This window comes from Rhipicephalus microplus, chromosome X (genome assembly GCF_043290135.1).
Source record: "Rhipicephalus microplus isolate Deutch F79 chromosome X, USDA_Rmic, whole genome shotgun sequence".
Classification (NCBI taxonomy): domain Eukaryota; kingdom Metazoa; phylum Arthropoda; class Arachnida; order Ixodida; family Ixodidae; genus Rhipicephalus; species Rhipicephalus microplus.
In genome coordinates, this window is record NC_134710.1 from 301,186,523 (window position 1) to 301,209,498 (window position 22,976).

Sequence of the window (22,976 nt, forward strand, 5' to 3'; positions counted from 1 at the left end):
CTCAGAGGAGGCGCCCCGGGCCTGAGCGGTGCTTTCCTGGCACTGAGGCGCGGCAAGCAAATCTCTTCTGTATTCCCGGCTCTGATCCCATCCTTATCGCTTTCTTTTATTTCTCGCCCATCCGTACGCTCGGGCTCAGACACGCAGAGGGCGTTAAGCTACCACGCACGATGCAATTAGCGCTTCATTACAGGGGATGTTCATGCGCGGGCGCATAGCGGGCGGAGACAAGCGGGGCGGGGTGAAGCTCCTTATTGTCATTCAGCCTCTCGACTTGAGAGACATCTGCACTGCTGTATCTCTCGGTGACTTAAGAGAGTAGCTCGCCAACGAGGAAAAGACGGAGGGCACGCGGGGAAACGTGTACAGAAAAGAGAGGTGGAAAGGAGACCGCCAAAATTGCCCTCTGAGGTGGCGCTCCGAGGCGGAAAGCGCCGTTGAAAAAAAAAAAAACAAAAAACGAGGATCCGAGAAAATTAAGTTGCGGCTCGCGCCGACGACTAACAGCGCTCCTGGATGGACTTCAGAGGCTAGAGTACGAAGCGCACATGCGCTGGCTCAAGACGGAGGGAACGTTGTCGGCTCGCATTTCAAAGCGCTCATTGGAAAAGCGTTGATATCCCTGAAAAAAAAAACAACACAAAAAACACACACACACAACGTGGACAAATGGCTGCCAAGGAGGGTTGTTTTTAAACGTTTGCGATCCGACTTGGTGACGTAACTGCGCTTAAGGTGCACGGGCAAAGTGCCTTTGTGAAGCGAAACAACGTTGATAGTATACAAATTCGTTGCTTTATTTTTCCATAACTAGCATAGGACTGCTTATTATGAAAGCAGTTGTTTATTTCTGCCAACGCTCAGGGCACCTACATTATTGTTAGCCTTTTCCATAAAAAAAATAAAGATAAGCAATATGGATGTTCGCTTCAAGCTTAGTCGAGTTAACTAGAGCCACGTTGTGGTGAAATCGGTTGATTTCCTTGCTTGTTTTCTTCCTGTCACAATAACTTGCTTTCAACTATAAATAAATTATGGGACTCAAGATTTTAGTTTAGTAAAGGAGGTTTTTGTCCTTTTCTTGGTGTGATTGTTCTTTGTTGCGACATTCTTTGACGGGCTTTTGTGGACATGAAGGAAATATAGTTTGTTCGTTTCGTCGTTCTTCGAGCCCCACCGCGGTGGTCTAGTAGTTAACGTACTCGGCTGCTGAACCGCAGGTGGCGGGTTCGATTCCCGGCTGCGGCGGCTGCATTTCCGATGAAGGCGGAAATATTGTAGGCCCGTGTGCTCAGATTTGGGTGCACGTTTGAGAACCCCAGGTGGTCGAAATTTCCGGAGCCCTTTACTACCGCGTCTCTCATAATCATATGGTGGTTTTGTGACGTTAAACCCCCCATATCAATGAATCATCGTTCTTCGAACATGAAACCTACACCAACTTTAGATCCCGCCTGTCGACCATATCGCATTACATTAGTTTTTTTTTTGTTTTGCTGCAAAAAAAAGTAGCCCTATAGCGTACGTTAACTTCGTTCCAACCACCTATGTGAAGACCAGTCGTTCGTCTGTTGAGGCCAGCATTGTAATTACTTGTTTATTTTTACATGCTAATATTTAATTGGGGACTTGACAGATATTGTATAAAAGGGGAGGAAGGGATCACGTTTTTTTTTTCGTTAAAATATAGGTGACCAAGCTTCTCAGCACACGCAACTAAAGACAAATAAGAAAGCATAGGAGATGGCAGTGAGGAAACATGTAACGCGAAAAATGATTGTACTTCGGCAAAAAAAAATATATTTAGAAAACGAGGAGCTACTGTTATTACTAATGTATGTGTACGCCGCTAGCTTATCGAAGGTTTCAGAACGTCTATTAATATGTCAGCGTCGCTAGAGAGCTTTAGATACACAAGGATTTGCATTTGCGTTTTCCACAACTGCGCATGCGCCGGTCACTAAGCGCTTGCGGGCTCCCGCTAAGTGACGGAGTCGGCGGGTGACCGCAACGAACGGAAGCGTAGCGTTACGATATAATCTAAAGCTCCTTAGCAACCTGCGAATCAATGCAAAAGCGGACTCCATGGTCTAGTGGTATGTAGGAACGGTACAAAGGAAATAAAAGAAATAGGTGGGTGGTCGTATAGGCACCGTTCAGTTCAGTTTCCCAGTCTGACTGCAGCGCCAGATTACATAGCCTAGCGGATGTAAAAAGCAACCTTGAGACGGCGTCAGTGAAAATGGAATTCGACGCGCGCGTCTCGCGCCCTGCATCTGTGGGCGGATTGTGGCCAGGACACATGGGGGACGCGCGCAGGCGTCTATTTTATGCGTGCCCCTAACGGCGAATGACAAAGACTTTCAGACGGGGAGGCGTGAGCAACGCAGCTCCCTCTGGTAAGTGAACGATGCCCATTGAGGGTATTGACTAATAGCTTGTAAGCTATACTGGCCTCAAAGAGCACGCGCTGACCAATCAGAATGGATCAAAGGTGATCGGCCAACGAGAGTGTCGTAACTATATAGTGCACAGACCGAATTCAGAATAATTTGCGTTCTCTCTTGCTGACATTGAATGGCCACCTTCACCGATTGTGAGTTCAATATTGCGGCCATGATTAATATACACGACTAATAAGCATGCACGCAGCACGAAACCTTCGACGCCTAATTCGCTCCTTACCGGTCACCATCGTTAATAGTAGATGTTATATATATAATACCCCCGACTGCCTGGCTACCTGCACTTGAGAATTTTTCCGTCGCGAGAACCTCCACACCTGCCCCATTTTTTATCATTTTTTGTTCAAGATTAGAGTTCTAGAAGCCGCACGAATGTACAATGCTGTTCCAAGCTTTTTGCGCACTCCTCCACGCAATTGATGCTCAGAACCAAACGGGGGCAACGCACCCGTGAGGTTTGCCCGATGTCGTTGCCAACCGCGTAAAAATGAGGACGCATGCATAGACGAGACGCTTGTAAATATACACCAAAGCAAGCGCACATTGCCGGAGGCATAATGCCATTGTTTGCGAAGTACAATGAACAACTGTCAGTACCTCGCGCTCGTGACTCTGTCATAAACGCTGGGGCGGTTCTCCCGCATGAGGCCATTTAGGCGCGGTCGTTCGTTGCGTAATCGCCAAGGCTCCGCATCCAACGAGAAACCAATTATTGAACTAATTAGAAAAAAGAAAATTCGTTTGAAAACGACGACGCACTTCCGGTTTTGTTTGTCGTGCCCTGTTGCGACGTCCAAATCAGGCGACTTCAGAACTTCACGACTTGTCTTTTCTTCTTTTAAAATTGTCACCGCAGATGGAAAGGACGGCAAAGCTTGCCGGACATGCTGTTCGCAAAAACATTCACGACAACAATTGCACGTGCTCCTTGTACCAGCACAAATACACTAAATGAAATGAACGCTATACAATAGGTTGTTCCTTTCTATCAAGTTTCTCTTGCATTATTTATTTATTTATTTATTTATTTATTTATTTATTTATTTATTTATTTATTTATTTATTTATTTATTTATTTATTTATTCGGCCATGGAAGCATAGATGAAGCATTGATTCGTGTCGTGCTTACCCGTGCTTGAATTTCAAGCCGATATTCTCTGGGTCCGTGGTCATAGTCTAGAGGCTTGTTGATGACGATGATGCCCTCCAGGGGGTCGGACAAAGCGAAAGAATTGTTCTCGTTGCCACCCTGCAAGTATGCATGCATAATTGTCAAGCAAAAACAAAGCAGAACACAAAACACTGAGTGAGAAGCCGACGAGGTTTTAAATGCGGAGCGTTTTTTAGTCGCACGATGTCACGCGTCGGACGTCGGCGGTGATGTTCACACCGCCACTGCGCATGCTCGCGCCTCGCGTGTCATGCCGCATGATTGCGTCTCGAGCCAACTGTTTGCTCCCCCCCCCCCCCTTCTCTCGCCTTGCAAGGCCGACACAGGTAGCGTCTGCTAGTAGAAAGTGACAGCTCGCGCTGCACAACAGTTCATTGGCCATACCGTATATGTAGGCACTGTATCGCACATCAGCGTCCCCCCACTCGTTGAAGGCAACGCTTCTCCTTCATTCAATCACTAAGAATACTAAAGACGAAATGACAACTAAGCCTTCCCAAACCATACCCAATTACGCAACATTCACTCGATACCCCCACCAATCTGCGACGCACTTACTCGAGTTCCCGCCGTAGGAAGATGTGGGCGGATTTGTTTTGTGTGTAAATATATATTTGTGCTCGCCAACCTAACGTATATATATATATATATATATATATATATATATATATATATATATATATATATATATATATATATATATATATATATATATGCAAAACGCAAGAACCACAATACGCCTGCCTCAACCTTCATCAATTAGTGCACAAATTTTGGCGAAGCAAGTGACCAGTTTTGTCTGCTTCTTTGCAGCCACAAACTAACCCGGTGGGGCATCGAATTGCACGTGCAATTAAAAGTGGTCCCAGATGTCCTTACATGTTCACACTGCACGGTAAAGATCCCCCAGAGGTCGAAGATTTCGGAGCCCTCAATACGGCGTCTCTCATCATTATATCGCGACTTTGGGGTGCAAAATCTCGACAATCATTAAGTTTTCTGACGAAATCAAAGAAAATAATTGTTGCGACATTGGGTGAAACCACCGGGCTAGCTTAGCAGGCAAAGTGTGGTGTTGCTGAGCTCGAGAACGTGGGTTAGACTCTCCACCACGACAGCCTTATACTGATTGGGGCGAAATACAAGAATGATTTTGCACTAGATTTAGGTGAACGTTAAAGAAATTCATGCAGTGGAAATTAACTTTGAGTGGCCACCTACGACAAGCCTCACAACCATGTTGTTTTGACCCGCAAAACCTCATCGGAAGAACAAGTGGCTTCACAGCAGGTACAAACAACTGTTTAGATTCATTTGGAAATGCCACCAACTTGGTTTCCAAATTTGCGGAAATGCACTTGAGGAACAGCTAAAAAAATCTGGCTGTCTTAGAGCAGCTATAGCAGGGGAGGTCACTGCGTGGTTAGGTATACTGAAGCGCCGAAAACGGAATGATTATGTAGTGTATTACATTCTGCCGCTATTAAGGAACACGTACAACGCGTGCCGCTATTAAGGAACACGTACGATGACATGGGTGGCGTGTCGAGTAATATATGTATACATATATTGCTCTGTGAACCCATATCGTCATGTTCGTGTATCTGTTCTGTGTGTGTCCATTATTAGCGGCAGGATGTCGTACAGTAAGCAATAGCAACCAGGTCAAGAAAAAGTTATTCTCATGTATACGGTTAGGTAGGCTGTCATATTAGGGCCCGTAAACAGAAAGGATGGTCTGCCTTGTGACTTCGTTACCCCAACTGAGTAAGTCCCTCACGCTTAACATCACCCCCTACTAACACTTTATCCTCCCCCCCCCCACACCTATCTGTAATTAAAAATGCACAACAGAATTAGCGGTGTAAGACGAGAGTAAGAAAGAAACGCTCTTCAAAGCATCAATCTTGGTCGAGAAGGCAGACACTGTCTCCTCCGTGTTTCAGGGAGAATAATTTTCTATAGTTTAAAAAAACAGAGCCGTTTCGCGAATGAGCATTTGGTGCGCGGCTGACACGCGGCTATGGCTTCACTTAATTCAGCACATGGCACGTTGTCCCCATCCTCGAAAAACTAAAGATGCAGCTATGTAGTCGTGTGTACTGCTCTCGCCCCTCGAGCAATTATTTGCACACACAATCAGGCAAACTGTAGAGCCTATGCACTCGTGTAGTAATGCAAGCAAGGCGGCTTAAACGGATTAGCTGGAGCGAGAATCCAGGTTCTTTGCATAGACCTCTAAGGGCCTACGGGTGTCTCAAAGTGTGTGCAGTGAATTACAACCCTGAGCAGCTCTTCGCTTGGCAGAAACGTAGGAGCATGTAGCTGATCATACTTTTTTTTTTCTTTTTCTTTAAAGCTTGCTTGCAAAGCAGAGATGTAGCACATTGGAGAGGTGTATTAAAGCGCGCGTTAAACTGGAGAACAAAATGAGCTTTACTGTGACTCCAAAAATTACATTTTTGATTTAGCGTTACGAGTGAGAGGGACTTCAATTTCAATTTTTATTTCCATAGGAATGGGGGAAATTTGTTAACATTACGTCGGACTGAGACGGGCAACTGGCGAGCTCGACTAAAGTACAATCTCTTGACTCTTACACTTTCTGCACAGTATTGACTGCAAAGAATGATCAACCGCTTCGCCAGTGATTGTGCAGGTTTCCCATCTCGATGGTGAATGCACGAGGGTGTTAGACCGACAGCGATCCGTCGACGTTGCGAGAACCAGCCAGGCATATCAACACGCCGGCTCCCAAGCGGGCAAAAAAAAACAAACTATCTGTATATTTTCTCTTTCACCTTACCGGGCGTACGTGCCTTCAGCGTATGGGTTAAGACTCTCGGACTTCGCTAATGAATGCCCGTGGAGAATTAAAATCCAGCTGTCGGAACACTTTTATTTAATATTACTTGTTTGTTTTTGTTTTCTTGTTTGTTTGTTTATAAACACCCCGTTCCCGCCACCGTACTTTTTCTCTTTCATCGCCCTTTACTTTAAGACCTGCGCTCGTACCACCGGCTTCAAATCGTCCTCGGCGAGAGACAGCTACTGCGTTACTTAACCACACTCTTCACCCTCTTTCATTACAAGAATTTCTTCCATTCAGGTCCTTTAAATGAAGTTTTTTTTTCATGTTGATGGCCCCATTGCTAACTCAATAGAATTAACGGTTATTCGAAAATTCGGTGTGAATAAGGTGACATACGTGTCGGTTACCATCTAGGCGCTATCGTGCTAAGGATCACTTTAAATCACGCAAGTTTGCGCCGGTAAATTACTTTCTAACACAAGCTAGTTTTTTCGGAGTGCACACGTTATACCATTACTATAGAGCGATGAGGAGCACCTCGTTATAAATATGCGCGTCGGGCTCCTCGAATATTCACCTATAACACACATCCAATTTAGCTAACACGCTGTAATATTAGAGCACTTTAGTATAGCACTATATCATATATTCTACAGCTCTACATCTCCGTGATACATATACTATACGCATACAAAACTTTCATGGCGCATGGGCATGAAACGTTAGGAGTGTTTTCGCCGTGACAATTCGTGCCTGCACCAGCAAACCCATACAAAAAAAAGCCCCATGTTAAGGTATTGAAGTGTAGTTCCCGGTCTTCAAGGTCACTTTAAATATCCAACGTATACTTTTTATCAACATAATTTAGCAGCAAACGCCTTGGCCGGGTTCATTCTATTAATTATGTGGCGCACATTGGGGACTTGATTGGTGTCAAAATGAAAGTATGAAACTGAACAACCGACAATATTTTGGCCAATATTCTGCCAACACATTCTGCACGCGTGCTTACCCACAGAGACCAAGAGACCACCTCGCAAGAATTTACTTTATTATTTTGTACGTAGATGTGGTGGTTTGATCTAAATATTTGGTCACGCCTATGTTGTATACATGTTTCAGAATCAGTAGCGTTCAGCTGTATGTATTCCTAAATAATTAAGAACTAAGGGGAAGGGAGCACAGGAAGTGATTCAGTGAGGGGGAGGGGGGGGGGCTCTGTTTTGCCATGTCCGAATACGGCTGTCAAGTTATTGTTGGGAAAGTGTGCGTGCAGTACCGGAAACACGCATACAATAGGCAACATCCAAGATTCCTTAGCACAGCGGAAGCATTCGATATTTCTTTTAGCCTTCACTGACGCGCGAAGATAGGGGCGAGCGAGCGCCATCCATTCAGCGTGTTTGTTGTGCGTGCTCTGACGAACGATCGCACCAGAACGGAAAAGAAGAAGAACGCAGCGAACGCGACGCAGCGCTACTTACCACAATGGCATATGTGACGTCAGAGTTTGGCGTGTTCGGCTTGTCGCGGTCAATGGCGTGCACGCCTCGGAAAACAGTCAGTCCTACTGGTGTCAGCTGCGAAGATAAAGGGGGAGGGGGAAAGGAGCGGGATTAAAGTGAAGAAATCAAGAATGGGCAACGTTCGACTCCGGACATATTATACAGGAAATGGGGCCCCAGCCGGGAATTTATACCCGCGCCAACGTTGGACGCGGCTGCCTGTCAGCAATGCAGAGAATCGGAAAACGTATATGCTTGGCCACCGATTGGTTCGAGCCATTTTGGAGAGAGATTTTGTTTAAGGCTCCCTGACATGACCCCTATACGGATTTTCGCCCTATTACAGCGTAGTTTCACGAGCGTTAGCGCCCTTCAGGCTACAGCGTCGATTTCTAAAACCCTTTACTATAGGGGTGACTATGCATGCAGTGAGGCATCAAAAAAGAAAAAAAAAGAAAGACAGAAAAAGGACCCCTCAGTGAAGCTATAGCTCGACTAACGCGACTTACAAAAACGCAAAGGTATGTTCTTTGCCCATGTATGCACTACTTTGTCGAAGTATGTATAGAGGGCAGTGCCTCCCGACCCATGATATAGTGGCCCGCTTTAACGTAAGAAATATTGCTGTTTTTGTTCTTGCTCATGCTCGTTGCTATAACCTGACGTGTTTAGATTACGAAGCTATAGAAGAATCTAAAAGTGCTGCCCAATCTAATAATCCTCTCAGCCACGAGATAGTCACCATAGGTATAGAATAAACAACTGAACGTACAGTTTTCAAAACGGTTGATAGCAGAACAAGCGATTTCACGCTAATTTTGACTATAGAGGTATATAGTTGCATGCAGCACTCTTCTGTGTTCATTTAAAAAACGTAGTTTAGGCTTGATGGCATAAGAACCAAAATAATCAGTTTACAAACAATATACCTTTAACGAGAATTATTTCCTTGTTGCTGTACTATAGCATGAGCGAAAGCATGGTGTTCAATGCAGAGATATAGAACTTGTGCGCATACATATTCTTCGCAGGTCTTTTATGCCAAAAGCCGCATATCTTCTTGCACTCTTTTGTAAGCTTTGTGATTTTTGTCACTAGACTTTGGGCATGAAAAATGCAAGGTTGTTTGATGGCAGTGGTATAGCAAACCTAAATGCCGAGCTTTCGTGAGGGATAACCTGTGGATAGTTAATCGCGGAATGTGGCTCTCTTGAAGGATCACTCACCACCCCGCGTTTAAAGACAAAGGGGTGATTTTCTCCTCTCCTTCACACGCATGATTCATCCTCGCCTCTTAGTTTTTGAATGCACGTGAGTTATATCATGACTAAGCGCTACAGGCTATCAGGATTTCGCGCTTCTCGACTGCACGCTGTTATCACCGCTTGCGCAGTTGTAAACAGAAAAAAAAATGAAGTTTTATTGGTTGATTGTGCACGATGTTCATGCGAGACAAAAAAGAAACGATGAGCGGCTAAATGGCAAAGCAGTGCCGGAAACAAATCACATGTGATATTTTGTGTATGTCAACCAATCGAGAGCATGTACGCTGTAGACGTCCCGAGAACTACTGTCTGCGTCAGAGTAGTGTGCCAAGAAGGGCGAGAAATATCAGGAAAGAATATTGCGCTCTTTTAGGGGCGAAACTCCTTAAGGCGTGGGCTGTGCGTCCCCTCTATGTAGCCACCTCTCGTTTAGTTCTTGCAGTGTTCACTAAATGGTGGTACCATCCCCTGTATGTAGCCACTTTTAGTTTAGTTCTTGCAGTGTTCACTAGATGGCGGTACTTGTAGCTGATGATGAAAAGATGCAAGATGTTATAAACTAGACGGCGGTACTTGTACTTGATGATGAAAGATGCGAGATGTTATAAAATATGAATGATGTCACATATGGCGCGTGTCATTGGTGGAAGGCAATCGCTCGGTTTAATGCGGCGACGTACGCTAGGGGGAGCGTTGTAATAAAATCGAGTGGGCAAAGTGTACGGAGGATTCATGGTTTACCAGGTTTGCCTCCGGAGCTTCGCCCACTCATCATCATTCACTTCGTGGATATGGCGACACTTTTTTGTATTTTGGGAGCCTGGTGAGTGAACCTTTAAAATGCAGGATGCGAACACGAATCACATTAAGCGTATATAGTCTTCCTTCTTTTTAACCTGCGGAACGTTTTTTTTTTATCTTGTCAGATACAAGTGTTACGAACGAATCTTTTGTCACAGAAATTTCTATCTGCGATGCGGAAGAAAGAAAGAAAAAGCCTCCCGCGTGTGTTCTTCCTGAAATTAAAATCTCCCTCGTAATAATTAGTGAACACTCCATATTCCCCACAGGTCGTCTCTATTACTTAGACAGCAGGAAATTAAGCGGGCGTGTATAGCAATGGATGCGAATTCTCAGTCAGGGCCATGAACATAGAATATACTTTTACAGCGCAAACATAAAACGATCCACAAAGAAAGCGACGACACACACCAGCGCTGACTAACAACTGACTTTATTTCGGGATATGTCAATGCATAAATACCTCCTGGGCAACCTCACCGCACATGCGCCACACATCTCGACAGATAACAGACACTCAGAGGAACAATCAGAGTTGACAAAAGAAATGAAACCGTGTATTACATACGTGATGAAATGAACTGAAACTCAGATGGGAGCAGCGTCAGAGACGTGTCGCTTATACAAAGCTGAGCCCTTTTTCTGATATGATAGGCTTCCAAAGCCAGCAGCGCATGTTCATTGTTACTCCTGCCAAGGATCGACGTCCCTTCAAAACGTGGCTCACAATTGCAGCAAGAATTAATATGAGCCACAAGATGGGCTCCTTTATCTTCGTTCTTGTTAACTTTTTGAGCGTGTTCCCTGAGCCGCTCGTTGATACATCTTCCAGTTTTTCCGACGTAGAACTTGCCACACGAGAGCGGGATGGCATAAACCACGCCGACGGCACACGGGACATAAGTCACACCGTGTCGGATTTTGCAACCTCCTCTGTTCATACCGCAAGTGCGGGAGCACAGCTTGGAAAGCTTGTTCGGGGCAGACAGCGCCATAGCGACCCCATGTCTGCCTGCCACTTTCTTGAGCTGATGGGATATCCCATGCATATACGGGACCACCACAGGCCTCGCTTTGTCCTGTACGGCGTCCGCCCGCTTGGCAGTTTTCTTTTTCTGGAAGAGCGTTTCCGCCACTGCAATCAAAAGCGACCTTGGGAACCCCGCAGCCAAAAGTCGGCTGATCTGATTTGCGAAACTATCGTGCATCTTGTGAGTGCATGATTTTCTAAGCGCCGCTTCCATGGCCCCCATCGCAATACCTCTTTTCACAATTTTCGAATGCGCCGACTTAAAAGGTAACAAGTCCTTAGTTGCGCGTGGATGATAGGACCAACACACATGACGTTCACAAAACTCGAGCCTTAATTCTAAAAACTGTAAAACACCATTCTGTGGGAGCTCAAAAGTAAACACCAGACCTCGTCCTTCTCTGCTAAAATCACCTAAAATCTTAGTCACCGAGTCCTGGTAGGAGGAGTCTATAGATAATAAAACCAAAAAATCATCGACGTACCTAAAAACCTTTACAATCTTTCTCGCGCTAAAACCTATGCTTAAAGAGCAATCCACATTTGCTAAAAAAATATCTACAAGCAGAGGCGCCAGACAGGAACCAATACATATGCCATTACGCTGCAAATATGGCTGGTCATTAAAAACGATAAAAGTGACCTTAAGATAAAACTCTAAAAGGCTCAAGAAATTGCTCAAAGAAACACCGGCAAAAATTCTGAAAAGGCACAGCCCCATAGGCCTCAATGCACGCTTGCACAGAAGACATAAGCTCATACTGGGGTACAGAATAAAACAAATCTTCTATGTCAACTGAGAATCCATAACCCACATTGGTATTCCTACTCAAGAAGTGCACTACATCATCTGCATTTTTTGTACGAAAGGGATCATTGTACACCAGTGACTTCAATTTTTCCTGCAAAAACAGGCTGACATTGTGTTGCCAGCACCCCTTTTCACTGACGATGGTTCTAAAGGGTACCTCTGCCTTATGAGTCTTCGCCGTGAAAAACACAGTCAAAGAGTTCCCTCTGCTATTCTGGATGCTCTTCGCAAGCAATGTTAATTCCAGTTTCTTACAAAAATCCACGAATTTTGTTTTCACACGCACCTCCCGCTTCCCAACAGGAGCAAAGTTTTTTGACACAGCCTGCAGCGCTTTTTCGCTAAAAATGCCTTTTTCCACAACAACAAAACCACCCTCTTTATCCGCCTGCATGAGGCAAAGGTCGTTAGCCCTCAGAAAGGACACCGCGCGTCGGACACAACGATCTGAATGCCGGGGTGGGCCTTTTGGCACCGACTTTTCTAAACTTACTACGCCCTCAAGTAGGCATTGATCGCGGGAATCTTGCTTCGCTTTAGACGCGATGTTTCTATTCATTGCAATCAGATCATGCGCAGGAACATGCGAAGGTATACAGAATTTTGGGCCTTTCGCCAGCAATTGTTCTACGTCATCAGGCAGGTTAGCATTTCCAATCACCTTCACCTTTTTCTTTACAACCGGGGCAGATTTTTCACCAGAGCGGCACAAAATTCTCACCATACTGTTCCAATTTGCTTCCGTTAGTTGAGCCGCTAGTCGAACACAAGAGCGGAACTTCTTCAGAGCCAGCCAATCAGGATCAGTTGAATGACAAAGCGCCCAAATCCAGTCCCTGAATAGTCGCACTTGCCGCCATAATTCTGAACGTAATAATTTGCATAGCCTCTTGACATGGGACCATGACGGGGTCACAGGGCCGAAAAACGCTCTCACATCTGTCGGCACAAGCCCCTTACGCAGGCAGAATCCATACAGTCTAGATCGGCACGTCGAAAGTACGATGTGGCTGAGGAGTGCATCGACGACAGCAGAGGAAGAAACACAAGTAGAGGACACACAGAAAGAGGGACCCACTGTACTAGAAAGGAACTTAAGTAAAACTTCTTTTGGGCCTAGTTGGTTCATAGCCATAGAATATACTTTTACAGCGCAAACATAAAACGATCCACAAAGAAAGCGACGACACACACCAGCGCTGACTAACAACTGACTTTATTTCGGGATATGTCAATGCATAAATACCTCCTGGGCAACCTCACCGCACATGCGCCACACATCTCGACAGATAACAGACACTCAGAGGAACAATCAGAGTTGACAAAAGAAATGAAACCGTGTATTACATACGTGATGAAATGAACTGAAACTCAGATGGGAGCAGCGTCAGAGACGTGTCGCTTATACAAAGCTGAGCCCTTTTTCTGATATGATAGGCTTCCAAAGCCAGCAGCGCATGTTCATTGTTACTCCTGCCAAGGATCGACGTCCCTTCAAAACGTGGCTCACAATTGCAGCAAGAATTAATATGAGCCACAAGATGGGCTCCTTTATCTTCGTTCTTGTTAACTTTTTGAGCGTGTTCCCTGAGCCGCTCGTTGATACATCTTCCAGTTTTTCCGACGTAGAACTTGCCACACGAGAGCGGGATGGCATAAACCACGCCGACGGCACACGGGACATAAGTCACACCGTGTCGGATTTTGCAACCTCCTCTGTTCATACCGCAAGTGCGGGAGCACAGCTTGGAAAGCTTGTTCGGGGCAGACAGCGCCATAGCGACCCCATGTCTGCCTGCCACTTTCTTGAGCTGATGGGATATCCCATGCATATACGGGACCACCACAGGCCTCGCTTTGTCCTGTACGGCGTCCGCCCGCTTGGCAGTTTTCTTTTTCTGGAAGAGCGTTTCCGCCACTGCAATCAAAAGCGACCTTGGGAACCCCGCAGCCAAAAGTCGGCTGATCTGATTTGCGAAACTATCGTGCATCTTGTGAGTGCATGATTTTCTAAGCGCCGCTTCCATGGCCCCCATCGCAATACCTCTTTTCACAATTTTCGAATGCGCCGACTTAAAAGGTAACAAGTCCTTAGTTGCGCGTGGATGATAGGACCAACACACATGACGTTCACAAAACTCGAGCCTTAATTCTAAAAACTGTAAAACACCATTCTGTGGGAGCTCAAAAGTAAACACCAGACCTCGTCCTTCTCTGCTAAAATCACCTAAAATCTTAGTCACCGAGTCCTGGTAGGAGGAGTCTATAGATAATAAAACCAAAAAATCATCGACGTACCTAAAAACCTTTACAATCTTTCTCGCGCTAAAACCTATGCTTAAAGAGCAATCCACATTTGCTAAAAAAATATCTACAAGCAGAGGCGCCAGACAGGAACCAATGACCAGCCATATTTGCAGCGTAATGGCATATGTATTGGTTCCTGTCTGGCGCCTCTGCTTGTAGATATTTTTTTAGCAAATGTGGATTGCTCTTTAAGCATAGGTTTTAGCGCGAGAAAGATTGTAAAGGTTTTTAGGTACGTCGATGATTTTTTGGTTTTATTATCTATAGACTCCTCCTACCAGGACTCGGTGACTAAGATTTTAGGTGATTTTAGCAGAGAAGGACGAGGTCTGGTGTTTACTTTTGAGCTCCCACAGAATGGTGTTTTACAGTTTTTAGAATTAAGGCTCGAGTTTTGTGAACGTCATGTGTGTTGGTCCTATCATCCACGCGCAACTAAGGACTTGTTACCTTTTAAGTCGGCGCATTCGAAAATTGTGAAAAGAGGTATTGCGATGGGGGCCATGGAAGCGGCGCTTAGAAAATCATGCACTCACAAGATGCACGATAGTTTCGCAAATCAGATCAGCCGACTTTTGGCTGCGGGGTTCCCAAGGTCGCTTTTGATTGCAGTGGCGGAAACGCTCTTCCAGAAAAAGAAAACTGCCAAGCGGGCGGACGCCGTACAGGACAAAGCGAGGCCTGTGGTGGTCCCGTATATGCATGGGATATCCCATCAGCTCAAGAAAGTGGCAGGCAGACATGGGGTCGCTATGGCGCTGTCTGCCCCGAACAAGCTTTCCAAGCTGTGCTCCCGCACTTGCGGTATGAACAGAGGAGGTTGCAAAATCCGACACGGTGTGACTTATGTCCCGTGTGCCGTCGGCGTGGTTTATGCCATCCCGCTCTCGTGTGGCAAGTTCTACGTCGGAAAAACTGGAAGATGTATCAACGAGCGGCTCAGGGAACACGCTCAAAAAGTTAACAAGAACGAAGATAAAGGAGCCCATCTTGTGGCTCATATTAATTCTTGCTGCAATTGTGAGCCACGTTTTGAAGGGACGTCGATCCTTGGCAGGAGTAACAATGAACATGCGCTGCTGGCTTTGGAAGCCTATCATATCAGAAAAAGGGCTCAGCTTTGTATAAGCGACACGTCTCTGACGCTGCTCCCATCTGAGTTTCAGTTCATTTCATCACGTATGTAATACACGGTTTCATTTCTTTTGTCAACTCTGATTGTTCCTCTGAGTGTCTGTTATCTGTCGAGATGTGTGGCGCATGTGCGGTGAGGTTGCCCAGGAGGTATTTATGCATTGACATATCCCGAAATAAAGTCAGTTGTTAGTCAGCGCTGGTGTGTGTCGTCGCTTTCTTTGTGGATCGTTTTATGTTTGCGCTGTAAAAGTATATTCTATGGCTATGAACCAACTAGGCCCAAAAGAAGTTTTACTTAAGTTCCTTTCTAGTACAGTGGGTCCCTCTTTCTGTGTGTCCTCTACTTGTGTTTCTTCCTCTGCTGTCGTCGATGCACTCCTCAGCCACATCGTACTTTCGACGTGCCGATCTAGACTGTATGGATTCTGCCTGCGTAAGGGGCTTGTGCCGACAGATGTGAGAGCGTTTTTCGGCCCTGTGACCCCGTCATGGTCCCATGTCAAGAGGCTATGCAAATTATTACGTTCAGAATTATGGCGGCAAGTGCGACTATTCAGGGACTGGATTTGGGCGCTTTGTCATTCAACTGATCCTGATTGGCTGGCTCTGAAGAAGTTCCGCTCTTGTGTTCGACTAGCGGCTCAACTAACGGAAGCAAATTGGAACAGTATGGTGAGAATTTTGTGCCGCTCTGGTGAAAAATCTGCCCCGGTTGTAAAGAAAAAGGTGAAGGTGATTGGAAATGCTAACCTGCCTGATGACGTAGAACAATTGCTGGCGAAAGGCCCAAAATTCTGTATACCTTCGCATGTTCCTGCGCATGATCTGATTGCAATGAATAGAAACATCGCGTCTAAAGCGAAGCAAGATTCCCGCGATCAATGCCTACTTGAGGGCGTAGTAAGTTTAGAAAAGTCGGTGCCAAAAGGCCCACCCCGGCATTCAGATCGTTGTGTCCGACGCGCGGTGTCCTTTCTGAGGGCTAACGACCTTTGCCTCATGCAGGCGGATAAAGAGGGTGGTTTTGTTGTTGTGGAAAAAGGCATTTTTAGCGAAAAAGCGCTGCAGGCTGTGTCAAAAAACTTTGCTCCTGTTGGGAAGCGGGAGGTGCGTGTGAAAACAAAATTCGTGGATTTTTGTAAGAAACTGGAATTAACATTGCTTGCGAAGAGCATCCAGAATAGCAGAGGGAACTCTTTGACTGTGTTTTTCACGGCGAAGACTCATAAGGCAGAGGTACCCTTTAGAACCATCGTCAGTGAAAAGGGGTGCTGGCAACACAATGTCAGCCTGTTTTTGCAGGAAAAATTGAAGTCACTGGTGTACAATGATCCCTTTCGTACAAAAAATGCAGATGATGTAGTGCACTTCTTGAGTAGGAATACCAATGTGGGTTATGGATTCTCAGTTGACATAGAAGATTTGTTTTATTCTGTACCCCAGTATGAGCTTATGTCTTCTGTGCAAGCGTGCATTGAGGCCTATGGGGCTGTGCCTTTTCAGAATTTTTGCCGGTGTTTCTTTGAGCAATTTCTTGAGCCTTTTAGAGTTTTATCTTAAGGTCACTTTTATCGTTTTTAATGACCAGCCATATTTGCAGCGTAATGGCATATGTATTGGTTCCTGTCTGGCGCCTCTGCTTGTAGATATTTTTTTAGCAAATGTGGATTGCTCTTTAAGCATAGGTTTTAGCGCGAGAAAGATTGTAAAGGTTTTTAGGTACGTCGATGATTTTTTGGTTTTATTATCTATAGACTCCTCCTACCAGGACTCGGTGACTAAGATTTTAGGTGATTTTAGCAGAGAAGGACGAGGTCTGGTGTTTACTTTTGAGCTCCCACAGAATGGTGTTTTACAGTTTTTAGAATTAAGGCTCGAGTTTTGTGAACGTCATGTGTGTTGGTCCTATCATCCACGCGCAACTAAGGACTTGTTACCTTTTAAGTCGGCGCATTCGAAAATTGTGAAAAGAGGTATTGCGATGGGGGCCATGGAAGCGGCGCTTAGAAAATCATGCACTCACAAGATGCACGATAGTTTCGCAAATCAGATCAGCCGACTTTTGGCTGCGGGGTTCCCAAGGTCGCTTTTGATTGCAGTGGCGGAAACGCTCTTCCAGAAAAAGAAAACTGCCAAGCGGGCGGACGCCGTACAGGACAAAGCGAGGCCTGTGGTGGTCCCGTATATGCATGGGATATCCCATCAGCTCAAGAAAGTGGCAGGCAGACATGGGGTCGCTATGGCGCTGTCTGCCCCGAACAAGCTTTCCAAGCTGTGCTCCCGCACTTGCGGTATGAACAGAGGAGGTTGCAAAATCCGACACGGTGTGACTTATGTCCCGTGTGCCGTCGGCGTGGTTTATGCCATCCCGCTCTCGTGTGGCAAGTTCTACGTCGGAAAAACTGGAAGATGTATCAACGAGCGGCTCAGGGAACACGCTCAAAAAGTTAACAAGAACGAAGATAAAGGAGCCCATCTTGTGGCTCATATTAATTCTTGCTGCAATTGTGAGCCACGTTTTGAAGGGACGTCGATCCTTGGCAGGAGTAACAATGAACATGCGCTGCTGGCTTTGGAAGCCTATCATATCAGAAAAAGGGCTCAGCTTTGTATAAGCGACACGTCTCTGACGCTGCTCCCATCTGAGTTTCAGTTCATTTCATCACGTATGTAATACACGGTTTCATTTCTTTTGTCAACTCTGATTGTTCCTCTGAGTGTCTGTTATCTGTCGAGATGTGTGGCGCATGTGCGGTGAGGTTGCCCAGGAGGTATTTATGCATTGACATATCCCGAAATAAAGTCAGTTGTTAGTCAGCGCTGGTGTGTGTCGTCGCTTTCTTTGTGGATCGTTTTATGTTTGCGCTGTAAAAGTATATTCTATGGCTATGAACCAACTAGGCCCAAAAGAAGTTTTACTTAGGGCCATGAAGTTTCGCGCGGCCGAGCTTTCGATGGAAGTGCAGGAAACAATGCAGTGGCATCAATATCAACCAATGAGCGCACGTCTGTGCGACACGCGCGAAGCAGCATGGATGGGATCGTTGTCAGATATGAATTACAATAGATTGCCCGTGGCCGCGCTGTGGAACTCGCTGTACGTGGCGGCTACTCCAATCGTCGACGAGCGATCGCCTCTCTGTTTCGTGGGGGCCGCAGCATCCACGAAGGGTGGACGTTTGAAAGGCTTTCACGTGACGCGGAGGAATATGATACGTACGGCGATGGAAGCGAGGCAGAAAGATCCATCCTCGTGGCTTACGAAGATTACAGCTCTCAGAGCGAAAAAATAAAGCAAGAACAACAACAAAAAACAATGGTGACATCTGAAGAATGTGTGAAGACCTGCATCGCGTACGTGGCTTGTCAAGAACAGGAAAGAAAAGAAAAGAAAAAGGTGGCTTCCAGTAAATCCCAAAGGGCACAAAGTTTCTTGGCTACAAAGGATATTGCCGGAGTTTATAGCTTGACAAGAAAATGAGTGTCAGGTTTCGTCAATGTTCTTTTTTTCATTTTTTTCAATGTTTGTTCTTGTAGTTTCTAGACGCGTTCCAAAAACATACGCATTTCTTATCTATTTTCATGCGTCCAAAAATATTCCTGTTGCATGGGAGTGCTGCAGAGAGGTCCTCTTATTGCGCGGAGGTATCGCAAGTTCTTCACTTAATTATCTTTTTGTGCCAGGTGTATCGCATAACTTCTGAGAATGCCTTCCGAACCGTGTTATAGCAGTTCAGTAATTTCGTAGAACGAAAGCAAGGCAAGAGCTAATGCTTTCCTTAATTTCTTTGAATAATGATTCCAACGGCGTACACGTTGCGCCGCGATGTGACGCAGTCATTTAAGTTACGAGTAAAACGTTTCGCTTTAATCCATTGGCACGTTGGGAGGCAGGTAATTTACCCGCGTAAAGAAAAAAAAAACATAAGAAATGACCGTGAACCTGGAAGCGATGACCGACAAAGTTAACAGGGGAGAAGAGCTGGGTGAAATCTACGAACGTGTCTGCCGCGGACGGAGCACCCAACTTTATCGTGGCGCTATGCGAAGAGCAACGCATTTACCACGTTCACAAGCATAAAACAGAGCAAGCGGCTTGGGTCAATATAGACATGTATGGATCCGGTAGAACGCCTGCCAATTACGGAAGAGCAAAGAAGCAGACTAGCAAGGGGGAAGCAGCTGGGCACTTCAGCTCGGAGCCTGATGATGCCGTATTGCCGACGATAAGAGCGAGAAAATATATATATATATATATATATATATATATATATATATATATATATATATATATATATATATATATATATATATATATGTGTGTGTGTGTGTGTGTGTGTGTGTGTTTAGAGAGAGAGAGCGATGACAGTACGCACAAAGATCGAAAACACGAGTGACGGTAGAAAGAGGAAGGAGGTGATCGCCTTCAGAGAAACTGTGTCCCCGACCGCCGAAATAAATAAAGAGAATAGGACTGAGGAGAGAGAGATGCGTATAGACAAGAGGGCCTGCCGATGTAGGCGTTGGGACAGAACCACGTTTTTTTTTTTTCTTTTATCTTCCAGAGGCCATCCTGCAGGCGGACGATACGGCAGTATACGCACACGAAGGCCTATAGCTGGCACGACCGTATAGGCAAGGAGGATGCGATAGTAGGTGGCGTTACCCGGGTCGACGCAGGAAGGGCGAAGGGGGTTAAGGGTCAGGTCTGAACGATTCCTCAAGGAGAGAGAGAGCGCGAACCGAGGTGCGAACCGAGGCTTAGCGAAAGCCGTGTTGAATCGGGACCCGGGGAAGGGTGGGAGTGCAGTGCGCGAAGGGGCCAGAAAATAGCGGAAGCGCCGGGATAAGGGGAGGCGGCGCAGCGTGCAAAGGTGGTTGTGTTCGCAGCACTCCAGCCGCGGCCCCTCTCACGTCCCATCGAAACGAGCCGGACCTGACCAGCCAGAGAGGGCGGTGTGCACGAAGCGTTCCCCGGGGGGTCTTCGCCGACGGAGCGGCGTTATGCTCTCGCGGTTTCGCCGTTCTCTCCGCCGCATCCCTTTGGCGGCTCTCCAGATGCATTGCCTCGCGGTGGAAAAAGCCGCGTGATGGCCGGCCCATTGCGCTTTCCTCACCTCCCCGTTCACGGCTGTGCAGCCAGAGCAATAACAGACGAACGCGCTACGCGGCCGCTGCCTAGATATTTACGAACGCACCGTCTGGACCGCGCGCACCGGACTGCCCTGCATGTCGTGCCATGCTGACGTGCGCCAAGTAACGCAAGAAACCTGACATCGACTTTTGATCCCGAACACGCACGGTTTGTTCCTTCTTGCTGTTAGACATATATATTTTTTTCCTTTCTTGTACAGCTGTAGACGAGAAAGCATTGGCTGTATGAATGAATTGAACAGAAAGAATAAAAAGCCCGCAAACGCAAAACCAAACGCGGCTTCCGGTGCACGTCGCTATGCGATGGGTATTATATAGGTCCGCCAGCGGTTACACCAGTCCTGAAAGGGAGCGGCGTACGGGAAAAGCATGTATACGCCGTGTGTGCTCGAACGGGAGGTTTCGGCGGTGCTATGATTACTGCGGACGTTCTTACAGCAGTAGGCTGTTTCGCTTTATAGACGGCTGGCCTACATGAAGTCCTGAGAAGATTGGCAAGCAGAACGATGGCAAAGCAGAAAGCAGGGAGCATGAAATAATAACAGCGCGCCTTTCCACGCATCTGAACGAACGGACGAGTCGAAGTGTATGCCACTGCACCTAACAGCCAAGATCCGAAAAACAGTACTCTCTCTCTCTCTCTCTCTCTCTCTCTCTCTCTCTCTATATATATATATATATATATATATATATATATATATATATATATATATATATATATATATATATATGTGTGTGTGTGTGTGTGTGTGTGTGTGTGTGTGTGTGTGTGTGGACAGTGGTGCATTTTTGTCTAAGCGGAAGCAGTCGAGCGCAGCAGTGACAATAAACAATAACAGCAAGCTCCGAACTCAGCTTCATACATGTCACGGACTCACTTCTCCCGGTTGCAAGTATGAGTGTGGTTTAGTTATCCGAGTGATATTGGCAACAAAGTATCGTTCTCTATATTAGGCAGATCGAAAGAATACGTCTTTTGTACGTCAAGAAAAGACTAGCCTTCCAAAAGCGTACGTGCGAAAGCAGCAGAAGCATCCGAAGCAGCAGCCGCGGGACAGCACCGAGCGAGAAACCGTGGCTCACTTGACGTGGAATGCGGCAGAATAGAGCCATATGCGGAGTCGGAAACAGGAGGGGAGCTCGGCTCGATTATTAAACGGGCCCCGAGACGAGGCTGCGGCGCTGCGTTCCCTCGCTGGCACGCTGGTCTCGCTCTCGCTTGAATAAGACCAGTGGCAGGGCCTGACGGGCCGTGAAATTGTTATCTACGCCGCAAGACGACGTTGGCAGCGCGCTTCAACTGTCTCGTCCCAGCTTCGGCTAACGGTAGCGCGCCTGCAGTGTGAGCACGAAGCCTCTGGCGACACATTGTGAGGAAGGCGTGGATAAGGGGGTGAGTGCGGATGAAAGTTCCAGGGCCAAAAAGTCTGCGGTGTATAAAGTGCAGAACGGAGCCGAAGCCGTGCATACCCGCCGATGTACGTGCGTGTGTGAGCGACGTTTTCTTTTTTTTTACTTTTACGCACGTATGCTGGAACGCGCATGCCAGTTTTTCCGTTTATATCTTTAAGTCCACTGCACAGTGTACGTTCGCACGATCGGCTGCAGGATTCACAGATTCGTGGATCACTGATTAAGTCCGACCCGGTGAAGAGACTACGTCTCTCTGTGTCAAGTAGGAACGACACTTTTTGTCTTGTTGGACGTTGGTTTTTGGGGTGTGGAAGTAGCCACTACGCACATCAGACATGTTTATTCATTTCACGTCTCTACGTTATATGCGAGTTGATTTACTTTAAGAGAAACTCACCTCGTCCACTTCAAGGTGGTAGGGCACGTTTTGGAACTCTGGAGCGTGGTCGTTCACGTCCTGGATGTAGACGGTGACTGGCAGAAAGGCTTCGTCCTGCAGAGACACAACAAGGACATTATATGCTCGATCCGTGCATTGTCACAGAGGGTTATTCGTGATGACTTGTTCGATTAACCGAGCCCTCTCACTACATTATACCCGCAACGATCGTCTATGGTTATGGTAATGGAGTGCTGACGAAAATGGTGGAGGCTCGTGTAGCTAGATAATAGGTGCACCTTAAAGAACACCAGATGGCCAACATTACTGGAGCGCTCCATTATGGCGTCTTTCATAACCATATCATCATCTTGTGATGCGAAAGCCCAACAATTGTCGTTGCCTCACTACATTATTTGCGTTACAGTAAACCTGCGATTGCAAACCCACAAACGGGGTAATATTGAACTGTGCATTTCAACTAAATAATCGCCTTCTACTAGAACTGTATTCAAGAAGAACTTTCTCCTGAGTCAGTTCGGGCTTAAGTTTGCTGAACGCGTGATTTGTGCGACAAAGATTGCCTTTTGCACGCTGCATGCGCGTGTCACAGAGTCTGTTAGCGAGCTCATCGTCTCACAATAAAGCCTGCTTGAACCGGTTTGGTGGCTGGTGGTGCACTGCCATATGTGCCAGAAATAACCTTCGCAAGGTATACTTCGTGG

At 46.3% G+C, this 22,976-nt stretch overlaps 2 protein-coding genes across 4 annotated transcripts in view; one reads left to right on the forward strand and one right to left on the reverse strand.

The window, feature by feature from the left end:
* The window catches only part of LOC119161333 (protocadherin Fat 3), a 353,600-nt gene that overhangs the window by 150,361 nt on the left and 180,263 nt on the right, over positions 1-22,976 (reverse strand). For all 3 annotated transcript variants that reach the window (XM_075879438.1, XM_037413746.2, XM_037413745.2), the window contains exons 6-8: positions 22,270-22,365; positions 7,934-8,029; positions 3,596-3,715 (exon numbers count right to left, since the gene is read on the reverse strand). In XM_075879438.1, the coding sequence (XP_075735553.1) occupies positions 3,596-3,715; positions 7,934-8,029; positions 22,270-22,365 (312 nt within the window). The remainder of the gene's footprint in view (positions 1-3,595; positions 3,716-7,933; positions 8,030-22,269; positions 22,366-22,976) is intronic.
* LOC142776207 (uncharacterized) overlaps positions 1-22,976 on the forward strand; it is a 66,996-nt gene that overhangs the window by 28,233 nt on the left and 15,787 nt on the right. The window lies entirely within an intron of this gene.